General features: G+C 38.8%; 1 protein-coding gene across 1 annotated transcript in view; it reads left to right on the top strand.

Moving 5' to 3' along the window:
* PRTG (protogenin) overlaps positions 1 to 17034 on the top strand; it is a 121490-nt gene that overhangs the window by 102773 nt on the left and 1683 nt on the right. Inside the window, exons 12-18 of the mRNA XM_025884149.2 lie at positions 1224 to 1319; positions 1959 to 2145; positions 2826 to 2953; positions 4386 to 4556; positions 11356 to 11538; positions 13184 to 13304; positions 15066 to 15231. Of these exons, the coding sequence (XP_025739934.1) occupies positions 1224 to 1319; positions 1959 to 2145; positions 2826 to 2953; positions 4386 to 4556; positions 11356 to 11538; positions 13184 to 13304; positions 15066 to 15231 (1052 nt within the window). The remainder of the gene's footprint in view (positions 1 to 1223; positions 1320 to 1958; positions 2146 to 2825; positions 2954 to 4385; positions 4557 to 11355; positions 11539 to 13183; positions 13305 to 15065; positions 15232 to 17034) is intronic.

Raw genomic sequence — 17034 nt, 5'->3', positions numbered from 1 at the left:
AGACAGTTACTGCATGATTTCACGAATGTATGGAATCCAAAATAGTTGAATCCATAGAAGCAGAGAGTAGAATGGTGGTTGCCACGGACTCAAGGGCGGGGGATAGGGGGAGATGCTGCTCAGGGGTGCAAAGTTGCACTTATGCAAGATGAATTAAGTTCTGGAGATCTGATGGACAGCATGGTGATGATACTTATCAATATGGTATTATATACTTGAGATTTACCAAGATCCTGTTTTCAACACATACCCACACAAAAATGGTAACTGTGTGAGATGATAGAATATGTTTTTGAGCTTGATTGTAGAAATCACTTCACAGTGTATACATATGTCAAACACCAACTCATATACCTTAAATATATACAGCTTCTGTTCATCAGCTGTACCTCGGCAAAGCTGGGGAGAAAAAACATTATTTCTCAATAGTATTTAGTTTTGTCCCAAGCGAGTACTCTATAATTAAATGTTATCATAAGTATTTATATTTAAATGTATTTATATCATTAAACTCGAATATGTTCTAAAACATGTCATTTAAAATGTATAACCATTTATTTCCTCAAAAACCTGAAAAATTTTTTGTTTCCGTATGTATGGGATGGACTTTGGATTTCATATTGTGACAGTTAATGAGCACCAGTAGAGGGAGCTCCAACTCCTCTTTCTTGGTAAATTTAGCTGTCAACCTGAAAATAGTTAATGGAAAAGGGCACACGTAGAAATAAACTTAAATTACACATGGTTATAAAACTTTGTGAAGGTACGAAAGGGTGGCAATTATAATTACCTTTACCTTTGAGGGAGAAAATAAGCTCGCTTTGATTTCCATGCTTTTGAAGGTAGCTAACCCTCCAATAACTAAACAAAAGACTTCTATGTAGTGTAACCTCTTACAAGTGATCCATCAGGCAACCCCCAAGGCTTTTAGGATCAAGAATCTATCTCTGGTCGGTTGAGGAGGATGAAGAGTAATGGAGTTAATGTTATTGTTTGAAGAGAGGTTAAGTAAAATTGTAAATAACTGGTAGATAGTCACAGTAGCAATATCACACGGAGGTGAATTGCTGAGTCACCATGTAGGATAGAGAGAGGAAAAAACATCTCATTTTACATAAAACTGTTAGGCATCCAAGAGATTTTTAAACCAGAATCTGCGAAGGCTCCGGAGGGCTGATATCTGGAGGGCAGGACCAAATTATTACCTGTCAGTTTCTTTACAGACCCCAGAAGAAAGTATCACGTGAGGCTGCTGGCTTACGACAATATAGAAGACGGCTACCAAGCAGATCAGACAGTCAGCACTCCGGGATGCGTGTGTAAGTAAGAGTTAGGGCAGCACGTTTCACTCTGTATGCCTCACGGTCCTTGTTCTCTGCTTCCTTCTGTAAATTTAAATCTCATTGCTACTTGGAATCGTTGGTGGTTTTCTATCTTCCGTGGCACCTAACAGAGTTATTTTGAACAAGTACGTGCTCAAACTAAATATTTAAGTGAGATGTATTTAATTATAAGAACTTATTTTACTTTTGCAAGCAAAAGACCTTTAGTAATTTAACTGGGAAAAATAACCCTGAATACCTGTCTGCTCTAATCTTGAGGCTATTTATTTCTTTCCAGTTACAGTGTTCAGTTTTACTGCAGCTAAGACCTCTTTGGTTTTATTGCCACTGTGAAGAGAGGGTGTCAGTTTAGTTTTAAATCCATTGCTGGCCTGCTGAATGTCTTTGGCTAGTAGTTTGTCTTCTTGGTGCTTCTGTTTTAATATTTGATTCCTTATCTAACTCATGGAAGAGTTGCTCATAATTGAATGATACACCTCTAGATGTGTCTGTGAACCTCTTTAATGAAAGAAAGACCTAAAGTCAACGAATAGGGTGGGGAATTGTGATTTCATCATTTTACCACTTTCTGCAATAATATGCTGTACAGTAAATTAACATTGTCTTTTTTGATAGCTGTCCGTGATCGCATGGTTCCTCCACCACCACCACCCCACCATCTCTATGCGAAGGCTAACACCTCATCTTCCATCTTCCTGCACTGGAGGAGGCCTGCGTTCACCACCGCACAAATAGTTAACTACACCATCCGCTGTAACCCTGTTGGCCTGCAGAACGCTTCTTTGGTTCTGTACCTTCAGACGTATGTAGCTTCTATTAATGGTGGTTTTCTTTGCTGCTCTCCCTCTTCCCACTTATTTCTTACCATCTTGGGCCAGGTTGACCTTTAGCTGTGAGCACCTGTCTCAGGACTTACCTTACTTATAAAATGGCTGGGAGTTTTGTATCTTTACCATATTCATTGTGAAAACTGCATCTTCTGACCTTTAGTTTCTATAAATGAATTTTGTTTGTTTGTTTCCTCAGCCTCATGCAACAAGATTAGGCAAGAAGATATTATTACTTTCAAGTGGCTACACTTAGCATGTTTAAAGGAAAAAAACAAAAGACCACTTTCATGCTGGCGTCAAAAAATAAAGCTTATTTTGTCTTCTTGGTTATAGTTAGAAAAATGCCCATCATTATGGTTTAAAAGAGTGATTTGACTTCCAGTATTTCAGAGGAAATCCCTTTGTATTGGGATATTTCTATACTGCTAATTTCATAGTTTCCTCTCAGAGGGGCGATTTGTAGGCTAATTTCTATAGGATAATACCAAATGTAGTATTTTAATAGAGGAGATTGCTTTTTTAGTCTAAAAAATTGGTTTTAAAGAAAATGAGATGATAATAACAGTATGCTTACCTGTATTGACTGGAAATACTGATAATTTTTAGAAACAAAGTACTACCAGCATTAACAACTTCATTACTCATTTTATAGATCAGAAACTCACATGTTGGTTCAAGGTCTAGAACCAAACACCAAATATGAATTTGCTGTACGACTGCATGTGGATCAGCTTTCTAGCCCCTGGAGCCCCGTTGTCTACCATTCGACCCTTCCAGAAGGTACAGACATTTATCTAAATGTTTAAAAAATAGATATGTCACTTTAGGAGCACCTGGGTGGCTCAGTTGGTTGAATGTCTACCTTCAGCTCAGGTCATGATCTCAGGGTCCTGGGATCGAGCCCTGTGTCAGGCTCTCTGTTCAGCGGGGAGTCTGCTTCTCCCTCTGCCCCTCCACCTGCTCGTGTTCTCTCTTTCTCTCAAATAAATAAATAAAATCTTTAAAAAAATAGATATGTCTTTAAAGAAGATACTACCCTGTTACCACCCTGGTTAACATGTATGCATTTGTTTTGTTTCTTAACTTTTGAAATGTATTTTTTTTATTATAGTAAATGTTTTTTCCTCTCACTGTATATATTACACAAGCCAGTGGGCTTAAATTTAATGTCTCTTTGGGGAAACACATTTTCTAAAATCAGGTGTACTCTTCAAGACTGTACCCAAATAATTTAAAATGGAAGTAAGTGAATAGTGTACTTAATGATGTTGGGAGCCCATGTTAGAAGTAATGTGTGTGGTGGCTTGATGCTGTGCACAGTGCGGTGGATAGGATATCTGATAGAATACCATTTCTGGAGCTTACCTATGTCTCTCGCTAAGGTATTTCGTGTCTGTGGACCTGCATTTCCTTTTCTCTAGAATGAGGGTGAGGGGGTAAATGATCTATGTAAGGACCATCACAACTCTATTCTAATTATGCTAAGAGAAAGCAAAGCAAAGACATGAACTTCAGCGAGCATAGTGCCTGTTGGCTGTCGTTTTGGCTATATTCCATATAGGATGTGATGCCAAAAACCAGCTCTTCACACTCTTAGCTCATACTGAACATGTGGTCAACTAAAATCCCAAGCCTTGACTACTTTTGCAGATATAAAGTATTAGTCTAAGGTCTGCCCTGTAAACTCCCTTATTCACAACTTTTTGGAGAATAACTAAATGTTTTGGTCTCAGAAGTATTTTCTTCAGTGGTTTCCTAGATCAGGTGAAATATATATTCCGTACGTTTTAGTAAGAAATGTAGTTTAGATTCAATACCTAATGGGGTGAGACGCAATACCTAATGGGCAGGTGCTGCTGGTGGAATTGTAAAACTTTCTAGTTATCAGTTTGGCAAAACAATATCAAAAGCCCTAAAAATGCTTACACCCTTTGACTTAGTAATTCTCCATCTAGGAATCTACCATCTCCTTTTTTTTTTTTTGATATTTTAAACATTATAAAAATGAAATTAGCTGTCAGAAAAAAAAGACAATAATAGTGTTTTTTTCTCTTATTGCTAATGATCTGTAAAAGCTGTGATTCTGAGATGTTTTTATAGTGGTTTCTAGTTTTTCACACTTTTCCCTGAGTTTTCAGTCTATTAGCCAGCTTTTTGAGTGTTTATCACCATTTAATCCTGGTAATACAGTATTTTCTCCATGTGTGCACAGCACCGGCAGGCCCACCAGTTGGAGTAAAAGTGACGTTGATAGAAGATGACACTGCTCTGGTTTCTTGGAAACCACCTGATGGTCCAGAGACCGTGGTGACACGCTATACCATCTTGTACGCGTCCAGGAAGGCCTGGATTGCAGGAGAGTGGCAGGTCCTACACCGAGAAGGTAAATATGAGCATAAATTATCAAAGAGGATGAAAAGTAAGATTATTGATGATAAGGAAACAAATAGAAAGAAGGATCTCGAGTTTGTTTTGAATTTATATTTATGAAGTAACAAATGATAAAGGATTTGGGTTTTATTCACAGAACATTGGGAAACCGTCAGCATATTTTAAGCATGAGCATATGATTCACATTCCAGAAAGATCACTCTTGACTGTTGTGACTAGAATGGGTTTGGTGCAAGAGGGATGGGTCAGAATAATGTAGAGACTTGGAGGTGACTACAATGGTCCAGACGATAAGCCTGGATTAGGATACCGAGGATTGAGATGGAAAGGAGAGGATGGTCAAATGACAGTAGCTTAAGTAGAGAAAGAATGGGGCAAGGAAGGAGGAATTGTTAGAGATGACTACTAGATTTCCAGTGGTGGTGTGTCTTGCCCTGGAGTAGCAAACACTGGAAGAAGATCTGGTTTAAGGGAGCAGACTTTTGTACTCAGATGGTCCACATACAAATAAACTGGCCCATATGAATATCAGGGTCCCACTTAAGTACTTAATTCAGACATGCATGCTGGGAAAAGGACAGTTTGCTAAGCAATTAAAAGCTTCAGATGGATTTCAAGAAGGAAATTTGTTGGCCACCTGCATATTCTAAACACTTTTATGGTACTAGGCATTTGTACATACATTTTACCTTTTAAAGGGAATATTTACCTAATTAGGATGAACTTTAAAGACCTGTGGATTTAAGATAAAACTCTATGCAATTGTAAAGCAAACAAATGGTGACTTTAGTTGGAATTTTAATAGTCATATATTCATGTTTTCATTATGCCAAAGCCCCGCTAAGTAATATTTTCCTAGTCACTGAAGAGACTTGAAAGTAATAAGTACTTGCCAGCAATACAGTTTTATATTTGCATCAGTTATCTATTGCTACCTAACAAACCACTTTAAAAATTAGCCATCCTATTTTCTCACAGTTCTGTGAGTCAGCAATTTGGACTGGGATCAGCTGGGCACTTCTTCTCTTGGTCTGTCCTGAGGTCACTCATGAGACTGAAATCATCTCATGGTTTCAACAGAGTGTGAGTAGCTCAAAAACAGCAAGAGAGAGTTCCAACATCAGGAAGAGAGTGAGCAAGCTGCACGTACAAAGCTTTGCAAACCTCTGCTTGTATCACATTCGCTAACGTCCCACTGGGCAAAGCAGATCAGGTAGACAAGCCTAGAGTTAGTGTGGGAGCGGACTGCCCACGGGTGTGGATTGATGGAGGTACAATTAATTTGGGGCTATTAGTCTTACAAACTACCACAGTATTCTTAAAATGTACAATTCACTTTTAGTTAATTCCAAAATGATTTATTGACATATTTGACCGTGACTAACCTGATTTATCACATGAGCACTTCCTCCCTTTAGCTCTTCATTTGTACCTGCCTAAAAAGAAACAGTATTTTGTTTTGCTTCCTTTTAATGCATTCATTTGTCACTTTCAGACAAGGCTCAGAAAACAACATTTTGCCTCTTTGATTACCCAGTAGTGAAATGGGTTGTAATTGCAGGTTTTTACACCTATATAAGCTGTTCTAACTACATAATCATGCATGGGAGGGGGAAAAATCTATTTTTGCCATTATCCTACTTTTGTGATTTTAAGAAAAATTCTCAGCAAGAAGCTATACCATCTTGTACACGTCCTTTTTTTTACAGCTAATGCTAGTATTTCACAGAGGACACAATAAGCAATATAGGTAAAAAATAGTTGAGTTTATTTTTTTTGAGAGTAAAAAACATAAAGGGGTGGCTGAGTCATTAAGCATCTGCCTTCGGCTCAGGTCATGATCCCAAGGTTCTGGGATCGAGCCCCGCATTGGGCTCTCTGCTCACCGGGAAGCCTGCTTCTCCCTCTCCCACTCCCCCTACTTGTGCTTCCTCTCTCACTGTCTCTCTCTCTCTGTCAAATAAATAAATACAATCTTTAAAAAAATAAAGGGTTTGAGTCACCCACTTTTATTTATTTATTTGTAAGATTTTATGTCTAAGTAAGCTCTATACCCAGTGTGGGGCTTGAACTCACAACCCTGAAATCAGAAGTCACATGCTCCACCAACTGAGCCAGACAGGTGCCCCTTGAGTCACTCAGTTTTAAACCAAAAGCAAAAAATACATCATGGCATTTAAAGAAAAAAATAAAATGTAAAATGGTCTTTAATGTCTAATTATGGCAACTTTTGGAAAAGGTGATGAAAGTGTAGAAAAAGATGAGGAAAGCAGAAGAGGGAGAATATCAGTATTTCTTTCCTATATATCTACTAATCTATACATGTTTTGTTTATACATATTTATGTGTATAATTAATTCACATATTGCCAAGTGGAATAAGATAAAGCATTTTAAAAATGTTCCTGATGACCAGATAATATTTGTGGCTAAAAATGTATTGGTAAAATGGTTGAGCAGAGATGTGATATGAAATCATACTTGTGTGTAAAGTGAATCAGAAATTAACAGCCTTTACCTTTCTGATATGCAGTAAATCAGCACAAACTAGTCAATTCTTTTAAAATCTAAAAGACACTATAGGAAGTCATGCCCTATACTATAGCAGTTCCTGAACTCTGTTCCTCATAGCATGAATTTCCCACAACCATAAAGACGCTCCTTCTTCAAAAATAAAGTTACATGACTAAATAAATTTAGCCTAAATAAATATGTCATTTCCTCCTATTAGAGATGCACATTGGAAATTAAAGTTCTTCAATAAAGGAATTTAACTCAGCATTTGCCGAGTAAATCAGAATACCAATAGTAGGAACAAATTGATTTATTAAATGAATTATTGAGTGATTACTGTGTGGCAGGCTCTTTTCTAGGCATTGGCAATACCACAGTGAACAAAACAATGTTCTTTCCCCTTTGAAGCTTATATCTCAGTAACACACAAATATGTAGATATTTAGGTACTGTTATAAGTGGTATTAAAAAAGCTGCAAGGGGGGAGGTGGAAGAGACAGAGTGATGGAGGTAGCAAGGTTAGGTCCTTTTGGAAGAAACGACATCTCAGCGGAGCCATGTGAATATTGGAGGAAGTGCAAAGGCCCTGAGATGGAAGTGTGCTTGGCATGTTAGAGGAACAACAAGAAGGCAGGGAGCCTAGAGTGAGGGGAAGAGCAGGCAGTAGGAAATCAGTGGGGTGGAAACCAAGGGCAGATTTTGTAGACCACAGATTTTATTCTAAGAGAGATGAAAGACATCAAAATCTTTTGATCAGATTTATATTTTAAAAGGATTACTTTGTCAACCACCTAAAAGACTGATTATAAGTTGGTAAGTGTAGAAGCTGAGAGACCACTGAATATACAGGTGTCCATGTGAGAGTTAGTGGGCATTTGGACAAGGGTGATAATGAGGAAGGTAATAAGAAGCTATTAGAACGTAATTTGAAAGAACGGCCTACGAGGTTTGCTGCAGATTGATGAGGAGTGTAAGGAAAAAAAGAAGCAGAATTGATGGGGGAAATCAGAGGTTTGGTGGTTTGTTTTTTTTTTTTCCAAAATCTCTTTTTTTTTATTATGTTAATCACCATACGTTACATCATTAGTTTTTGATGTAGTGTTCCGTGATTCATTGTTTGTGCATAACACCCAGTGCTCCATGCAGAACGTGCCCTCTTTAATACCCATCACCAGGCTAACCCATCCCATCCCCCTCCCCTCTAGAACCCTCAGTTTGTTTCTCAGAGTCCATCGTCTCTCATGGTTCATCTCCCCCTCCGATTTTCCCCCTTCATTCTTCCCCTTCCTGCTATCTTCTTCTTCTTCTTTTTTTTTTTTTTTTAACATATAATGTATTATTTGTTTCAGAGGTACAGTCAACAAAACCAAAAGAGGTTTGGTTTTTAACATGTTAAATTTGAGATGTGTCCTAGATGTCCGAGTAGAGAGGTTGATTAAGCAGTGGGAGGGTTAAGTTCATGGGAGAGGTACGGAAAAGTATACTAGTGGTATAACTAGGTAGATGATTTTTAAGACTGTGGAACTGGAAAACAATCACTTACAGAGTGTAGACAGAAGTGAGTTCTGAGACTGCATTCTGGAGCACTTCTCCAGCCTCAAAATCTTATTCTGTGCTTTTATATCCTCCATGAACACTCCTTTGGCAACAAATAGCTCATATTTTAATATAAGGTTCAATTTGGCACTTACTGAGAATTATCTTGTACAAGCATTATGCCAGCCACCGTAAGCTGTTCAAATATGAAAAAAATTTCTGTTCTCCAGAAGGGGGAGGATCAGAGGTGAGGAAGAAGACTCACTTTCATGAAGTAAATATACTTATGTCAGAGACTTGCCAGTGGTAGTTTATTTAATCCTTTCCAATAACTATATGAGGTGGGAATTATTGCCCCCATGAGGAAATTAAAGTTCAGTAATGTGCCCCAAGTCACAAATTACTTAGTTGGTAGCATGCCAGCATTTGATCAACATTGATCCAACACTGAGGCTATTGTACTGTCTGGTTTCTGAAACTCCTAAAATAGCTGAAGATTCAGACACATATGAAAGGCAGTGGACTGGCATAATCACACTGACTGAGATTCTAGATAGTGTGCTGAGAAAATAGAAGGACAGGCAGATCACTTTTTTAATATTTGGGAACTGCTTTGAGTGAACTGCTTTTTTCCTCATAAAGAAGCCAGAATGTTAGTTTCCTTTTTTTGTGTGAAGGAACACAAAAAAAGGAAAGGAAGGAACGGGAGCACTTGCACACATCCACACAGCTCATTTGCTTATAAAACCTGAATTATATGAAAAGACTTTTTGGGGAACCTGGGTGGCTCAGTTGGTTAGGCTTCTGCCTTAAGATCAGGTCATGATCTCAGGGTCATGGGATCAAGCCCCACATCTGGCTCTCTGCTCAGCAGGGAGTCTGCTTCTCCCCCTCACTCTCCCTCTCTCTCAAATAAATAAAATCTTCAAAAAAAAAAACTTTTAATTTCAGGTAGGGACTGGTTTTTGCCAAGCGTTTTTAAAAATTAAATGTGAAGTATTCTGTGGTAAAATGGAAACTCTATTTATATGTCTATTGTGAAGAAATTGAAATGTTCTTCCTTCTAGTTAATTGTAACACGTCACAATACATTTTTGGTTTTTATTCACCTGTCTGAGAACATGGTAACAGTAGAAAGACTCTTCCTGATTCTAAATAAGAGTCAGCTTGTTTACTTAACAGCTGTGTACTCAAGTAGCTCACACTCTCTTCAGGGCAGACTGAAACCAGAGAACATGAAAACAAGCCATATTCAGCCCTCGCATAGCTGCTTGGTTGAGCTGCCTCACACCGTGTGACCTCAGAGGTGGCCTCCGAATCCTGACCTGAGCTCTGAGATCAACCCACATTTCACTTGCATAATGAAATATACTCTAGCAAGTGTAAGAGAATTCTTAGTCCAGTCTGGCCTGGAGGTGACTGCTACAAGCTATCGTTAAGTTCTTCAAAGCTATCGCAAGGATGCTCTGGGTGAGGGGCGGGGGGATGGGGAGTGAGATGACGTCACCTGAGGGAAGCTAGGTTCCCTGTGAATATCGACTCACAGATGCAGTGCGTGCTGGAACAACTTTGTGGTTGAATTCTGTTACACCTGTGTTCTTAACGTGAGAGTTCATTCCTAGGGTGGGAGTCCCCTTTGTAAGAAAAATATTTCCGGGCCATGGCAGAACCAAAAGCAGAAAGACCCCTCAAGGAGTATTAGTACACACATAGCAATCCTTCTTAGCCATCATGCCAACAGAGAAAATTCCTTTGATATCAAATATCATATATAAATTCAAGTAATGCTGACTTTGGAGAGAAGTAGATGCTGTGCAGGTTACTGGTGGTCGTTTTGATAGTTAACCTGAGGTCTAGGTCTTCAACACTGAGGTTCCTATATAACTTTGGAATTTTCCTTCCTGTTTATGTCCAAGAAATCTTAGATAATGATTGGGTGAGCAAGAAATGTATTCATACTTTCAAAAATAATTGTTTCTAATTTAAGAACAAGATCATCTGTCACGGTGACTACCGTTAGTAGTTTAAACATTTCTTTTTCAGTTTTATTTTTTTTTAGTAATCTCTTCACCCAGTGTGGGGCTCACACTCACAACCCCAACATTGAGAATCACATGCTCTACCAACTAGTCAGCCAGGGGACCCTAAACATTTCTCAAAGAAGAAAAGCCTTTCATATTGGATCTAGAAAATCTAATTATGACTGTTGAATCTGGGTTCGTTATAAACATTCTTTCTTTACCTATGTTTCAAATGTACTATTCTAAAATGTTTTTAATGCTGTTTGTATCCAATTTTTAAATTTTGGGGGGTAAAAAAACATATAAAAACGTAAACAAAAAAACCTATTACTTTAGAACACTACTCCTAAAACAAAATTACAGAGGATTATATAGAGGCAGCGTGCGTGATACAAAGTTAAGTGAAAACTCTAAAATATAAAAAATGCATGTAGTAAATACGTACCCACACATGTACAGTGCATTTGTGAGCATGCGCGCGCGTGCGCGCGCACACACACACACACACACACACACACACACCAAGATATTAACAAAGGGAGATTAGATTGTCCTCTTATTTATATCTGTCTGTGGATTCCAAACGCTGTACAGTGAACACGGTGTTCCTTTTATAATCAGAAAATATTTGTTAAATAAAGGACCACGATGGTGTGTTTGAAAGAATGAATAAAAGAGAAAAAATTAAGGCTTACTTAATTTGCAATCGATCTCTTTATAGGGGCAATCACCATGGCTTTGTTAGAAAACCTGGTGGCAGGAAACGTGTACATTGTCAAGATATCTGCATCCAATGAGGTGGGAGAAGGACCCTTTTCAAACTCGGTGGAGCTGGCAGTCCTTCCGAAGGAAACCCCTGACTCTAATCAGAGGCCCAAGCGTTTGGATTCTGCCGATGCCAAAGGTCTGTACACCACAGTCACTGAGCTTTCTGAAGAACGTTCAGTGTTTCTTCAGCTCTCCTGCACTGTATTTCTGCTCCTCCTGCGGCCATATCCCTGCACTTGGTTTCTCAAATTGTTGCCAGCGCCGTTCTGATGCTGTGGAGCTACAGGCTGTCCCCTGCACTCCACAGGGAGACCAGCTTACCTCCCAGTCAGCTGCCGATTTCACCACTGTGTCCCAGTTACTCCTCTTCCCAGCTGCACAGCCACCACACCGAGGAGCCACACGGCCCCGAAAACCGATGGGAGTAGGCTTCCAGGGAGGGTTCGCGGAAATAAACCACTGTGCTGGCTGTGGTGTTCAAGCTGAGAGCATGGTTTTCATTAAGAGTTGTTGCCACAGAAAAACAGCCTTTCTGGAGAGAAAGTTGTTTCTCTCTAGAAGAGCAGTTGGAAGAAGTATCTTCAAAAGAGCCACTCTCAGGGGCGCCTAGGTCGCTCAGAGGGTTAAGCGTCTGCCTTTGGCTCAGGTCATGATCCCTGGGTCCTCAGGTCATGATCCCTGGGTCTTGGTATGGAGCCCCATGTCCTGCTTCCTGGCTCAGCAGGGAGCCTGCATCTCCCTCTTCCTCTTCCTCTGCCACTCCCCCTGCTTGTGCTCTCTCTATTTCTTTGTCTCAAATGAATTAAAAAAAAAAAAATCTTAAAAAAAAAAAAAGCCACCCTCACTCCAGGGCAACTGTCCTGTCCCAAAGGAAGCCAGGGCCCCCCCTGTGGTACAGGACAAGGAACCTTTTCCTCTTTTTGGGGTGGGGGAAGTGCGCCTGCAGAGGGCGATGGGGCTTTAAATGGAGGAAATGCCAACTGAACTCAGCAGGATTAAGCGTAGCTCCTCAGATGCCTCAATACATACAGATACTCAGTACATACAGATATGTGTGTGTGTGTGTGTGTGTACGTGTATGTGTGTGTACGTGTGTGTGTGTACGTGTGTGTGTGTGCGCGTGTGTGTGTGTACACATACAGATAGGTTTAAGCATTGGCGGAGGCAGCGGTGGTAACTCCCTTATCCTGGGAAAAGGAGAGCGAGGCTCATAGTCACTTCTCAGATACCCGCTATTCAGAGTGTCTGTGGACCAGCAGCATGAGTATTACCCAAGAGCTTGTTAGATGTTCAGAATCATGGGCCCCACCCCAGACATGGTGAATCAGAATCTGTATCTTAAAATAACCCCTAGTGATCATGTGCACATTAAAGTTTGAGGAGCACTGCCAAGTAAATGCAGATATGGACATGGGAAACTCAGCTTTAATATACAGATCTGCTTTTAAGGTAACATGACATGAAAGTTACTGTCTGGTTCAAGAAACATCTATGCTTTGTGCCCTTTAGCATTATAAGTTATTAACTGATGTTTGTGTTTCATATAATACGGTATTTAGAACTGGTATTTGGAATCTTCAGTATGGGAATATATAAACTGATCTTTGAGATCACTGATAAAAAGAGTAACGTGTCTTCTCTGCTTAGACACAGATACTGTCAAACATTTTCCTAGGAGAGGAAGACAAATTACAGAAAAGCAAATAGCTATCTTAGAATTATAATAAATGGACTCATTTATTTTTCTGATTGATACTGAGTAAATGTGTTTCTGCTTTTAGTTTATTCAGGCTATTACCATCTGGACCAAAAATCAATGACTGGCATTGCTGTAGGCGTTGGCATAGCCTTGACCTGCATCCTCATCTGTGTTCTCATCTTGATATACCGAAGTAAAGCCAGGTGTGTTTCCGTGGCTAGACATGTTGAGGTGGTTAAAAAACATTTAAATTACAGTAACCACCAGAAGCAAATTGAAATCCAGTGCCTTCTAGAGTAACTGGGATTTTCCACTTTCAAATAATGTTACTTGAGTTTTTTTTTAATTTTTTATTGTTATGTTAATCACCATACATTACATCATTAGTTTTTGATGTAGTGTTCCATGATTCATTTGTGCATAACACCCAGTGCTCCACGCAGAACGTGCCCTCTTTAATACCCATCACCAGGCTAACCCATCCCCCTACCCTCCTCCCCTCTAGAACCCTCAGTTTGTTTCTCAGAGTCCGTCGTCTTTCATGGATCATCTCCCCCTCCGATTTTCCCCCCTTCATTCTTCCCCTCCTGCTATCTTCTTCTTCTTCTTCTTCTTTTTTTTTAATATATATTGTATTATTTGTTTCAGAGGTACAGATCTGTGATTCAAGAGTCTTGCACAATTCACAGCGCTCACCATAGCACATACCCTCCCCAATGTCTATCACCCAGCCACCCCATCCCTCCCACCCCCCCACCACTCCAGCAACCCTCAGTTGTTACTTGAGTTCTTAATTGCCACAGAGATGTGCTCACTTTGGAAGGAGATTTTTTTTTTTTTTGCCATTTGAAAAAAGTTACTGTGCCAATAAAATGTTCTTAAATGAGGCCCTAGTTTCTTCATGTCCTTTTTATTTTGAGCAGTACAAAGTATATCCTTTGGTTTCTTTTTTTAAAATGGCACACTTCGTCTGATGCATATGCTGATTGTGAGGAGATTCCTTACTGTCCGGAATACTTTCATATCTAAGTAGCCTGCCATTGAGAGCTCCTCCCTTATTTCCATAGGACATATGTTTGGAATTCTCTAGACATGGCGTTAAAATAAATGTGATAACTAGGGATTTGTTCTCTGTAAACTCTCTTAGGCAATCTCATTTGTAGTTTGACTTTGGCTAAATTCTCAGCGTGCAGTAAGTTTGTCTATTTCTAACCTTTTATATTTTGGCTTTTGCTTTCATTTATTTTAAGGTTCTTTATTGTATTTAAAAAAATCAAAGTCAGGTACACATTATTTTTGGATAATCCTTATCGCTAGGCTCACTCCATTAGCCTTGACTATCAGGATTTACTCTTTATGTATGGTACTTGTGTATAAAAACATACTCAGAAAACATTATGTTAGAGAAAGAATTCTAACATCTTTTTGTATATTTGATTAATGTAGTTTTGCTGTACAAGTTTCTCACTTGAAGAATATTTTTATAAAATCTTTCTGTACAAAAAAAATCTTTATGTACATTGTTCTCTTGATACCTAAATCTTGCCAAAGTGCTGCTGTAAATTTGCCATCATTAACTGGCAAGTGAATTGTTAGGTTAGTGTGACAATCAGGCAGACCTGAAAGAGAACATGTAAATTTTAAAATTATAATTTCTGCATAAATTTGAAGCAATCAACAGTAATAAATAATAGTATTTTGTAAATATTAAGGTTTTTATTAAGTGTAAAAAATAATTTTCTATAAGCAGATACTGGGGCAAAAAGAAAGAAGTTTCCTAAAATCATAAAAGTTTGCAGCAGTGAGTTTGAGGTAAAAATCTAACACTCAGGTCCTGAAGATACTTGAGAAATAAGCATTGAAGAACTCCACTGTTTGTGAAGTCATGATTATAGGCCACATTTGGTACATTCGTCCAGATCTCCTATGAAACTGGAAGATTTCCTTTTCTTGCAATATTTCAGGAAATCATCTGCTTCCAAAACGGCACAGAATGGAACTCCACAGTTATCTCGCACTAGTACCTCCCTAGCCAGTGGGAATGAAGCCGGAAAGAACCTGGGAGGAGCTGTAGAAAATGAAGAATCCTTAATGCCAATGAGAATGCCAAACAGCTTCATTGACGCAAAGGTACTCTGAGCTGAGATACTGATTTGCTGTGTAATCCTTCTGTCCGTTCATCTTCCCTTGATGTGTGAAACTGGCTTGCTAAAAAATCCTATGTTGGACGTATTATCTCCATATTCTACTTGATGAAATAGAAACCAGTTTCACCCAGATCCTTCCTTATGTAAAATATATGGGGAGAAGAATAATAAGGATGGATAAAAGATAAAGGAATAAAAGATAAAAGAGATAGAGAAAAAAATGAGAAAACAGCATAAAATCAATTAGATGGGATTATGTGGAGCTAACATGTTTTAGATAAGGACACAAGGGCCATTAGTCTGTATTTACTATAATTTGGATTGCCCTGTATTTACTCTGTGGGCAATTTTTTTATTAATCCATTTTTATACTTTGGTTGATTTTTTTTAACTGCCTTGGACATTAGAACATTCCAGGTATCAACTATAGTTTTAAAAATATGGAGTATCTAAATAGATGTCTCAAGATCCTTCCCTTTATGGCTTGAGGAAGTGGGATATAATAAAAGAGTGTCATTGGAGGATTTTACTTCATGTCCTTTCCACTATATGTAATAATAGTACAGTGATAAGCATTAGGAAAACCAGCTGAAAATTATTTTTAGTCACATTGCAACATTAGATAGTGTGCATTATTCTAATAGCTCTCATAACCAATGCGGTATAAATCAGGTATCCATAAACTATAGCCCAGCCCAGGCTAGTCCACAGCCTGTTTTTGTATGAGCTAAGAATGTTTTTCACATTTTTAAAGGGTAGTTTGAAAAAAAAAAGGAAGAGCAGAAAATGAGACAGAGGCCATATGAGCCCTGCAAAATCTAAAATATTTACTATCTGGCCCTTTACAGAGAAGACTTAACAAATCCTGGCCTAAATTCTTCCCCAACCCTTTCCTAAAATTTAGAATAATAACAGAAATATACCAAAATTTCAGGCAGTTTTGATACTAATTTTTTTTAAAGACTTTATTTGTCAGAGAGAGAGAGGGAACACAAGCAGGGGGAGTGGGAGGCAGAGGGAGAAGCAGGCTTCCCGCCGAGCAGGGAGCCCGATGCGGGACTCGATCCCAGGACCCTGGGATCATGACCTGAGCCGAAGGCAGACGTTTAACTGACTGAGCCACCCAGGCACCCTACAGTTTAAAATTTATGAAAAGTTTAAGAAGTAAAAACCTTTATCATCTCATTATTTTATTTTTTAAAAGATTTATTTGAGAGTGAGCAGGGGGAGGGGCAGAGGGAGAAGGAGAGAGAATCTCAAGCAGACTCCCTGCTAAGTGCTGAGCCTGGTGCTGAGCTCCATCTCAAGACCCTGAGATCATGACCTGAGCCAAAACTGTCAGCCAGCCAGGCGCCCCTGATATTAAATTTAGTATAATCATATTTAACAGATGCAATCTGCTCACATCTAGTGCAGCACTATATATTATGTATATTATGAATAAATAATAATGACTTGATTTTTGTTACTCTTGTTGTCTTTTTTGTTTGCAACTTAATTTAGCTTTTATTTTCTGATACAAATGTAAGCCATTCAACTCATTTCCAATTAATCTAGAACACTGGAACCTAAAACTTCTAAATAAGCATAAAAAGTACTAAAGCACATTGAGGTTCTCTTATTACTAACTTGGAACTGGGCATGAGAAAGGATTAGGAGAAGCGGCATGGGGAAGAAGACATGGAAAAAAAGAGAATCTTAAGTGAAAAGAGGCCTTTTCAGAGTGGGGGTCTGTATGAAGCAGAGAAGCCTCATCTCTCTGTTCCCTCGGCTTAGGCTAAGAACT

The sequence above is a fragment of the Callorhinus ursinus genome, unplaced genomic scaffold (genome assembly GCF_003265705.2).
Source record: "Callorhinus ursinus isolate GAN/ISIS: 27379988/994484 unplaced genomic scaffold, GSC_fseal_2.0 scaffold25, whole genome shotgun sequence".
Classification (NCBI taxonomy): domain Eukaryota; kingdom Metazoa; phylum Chordata; class Mammalia; order Carnivora; family Otariidae; genus Callorhinus; species Callorhinus ursinus.
This window is presented reverse-complemented; position numbering and strand designations above follow the sequence as displayed.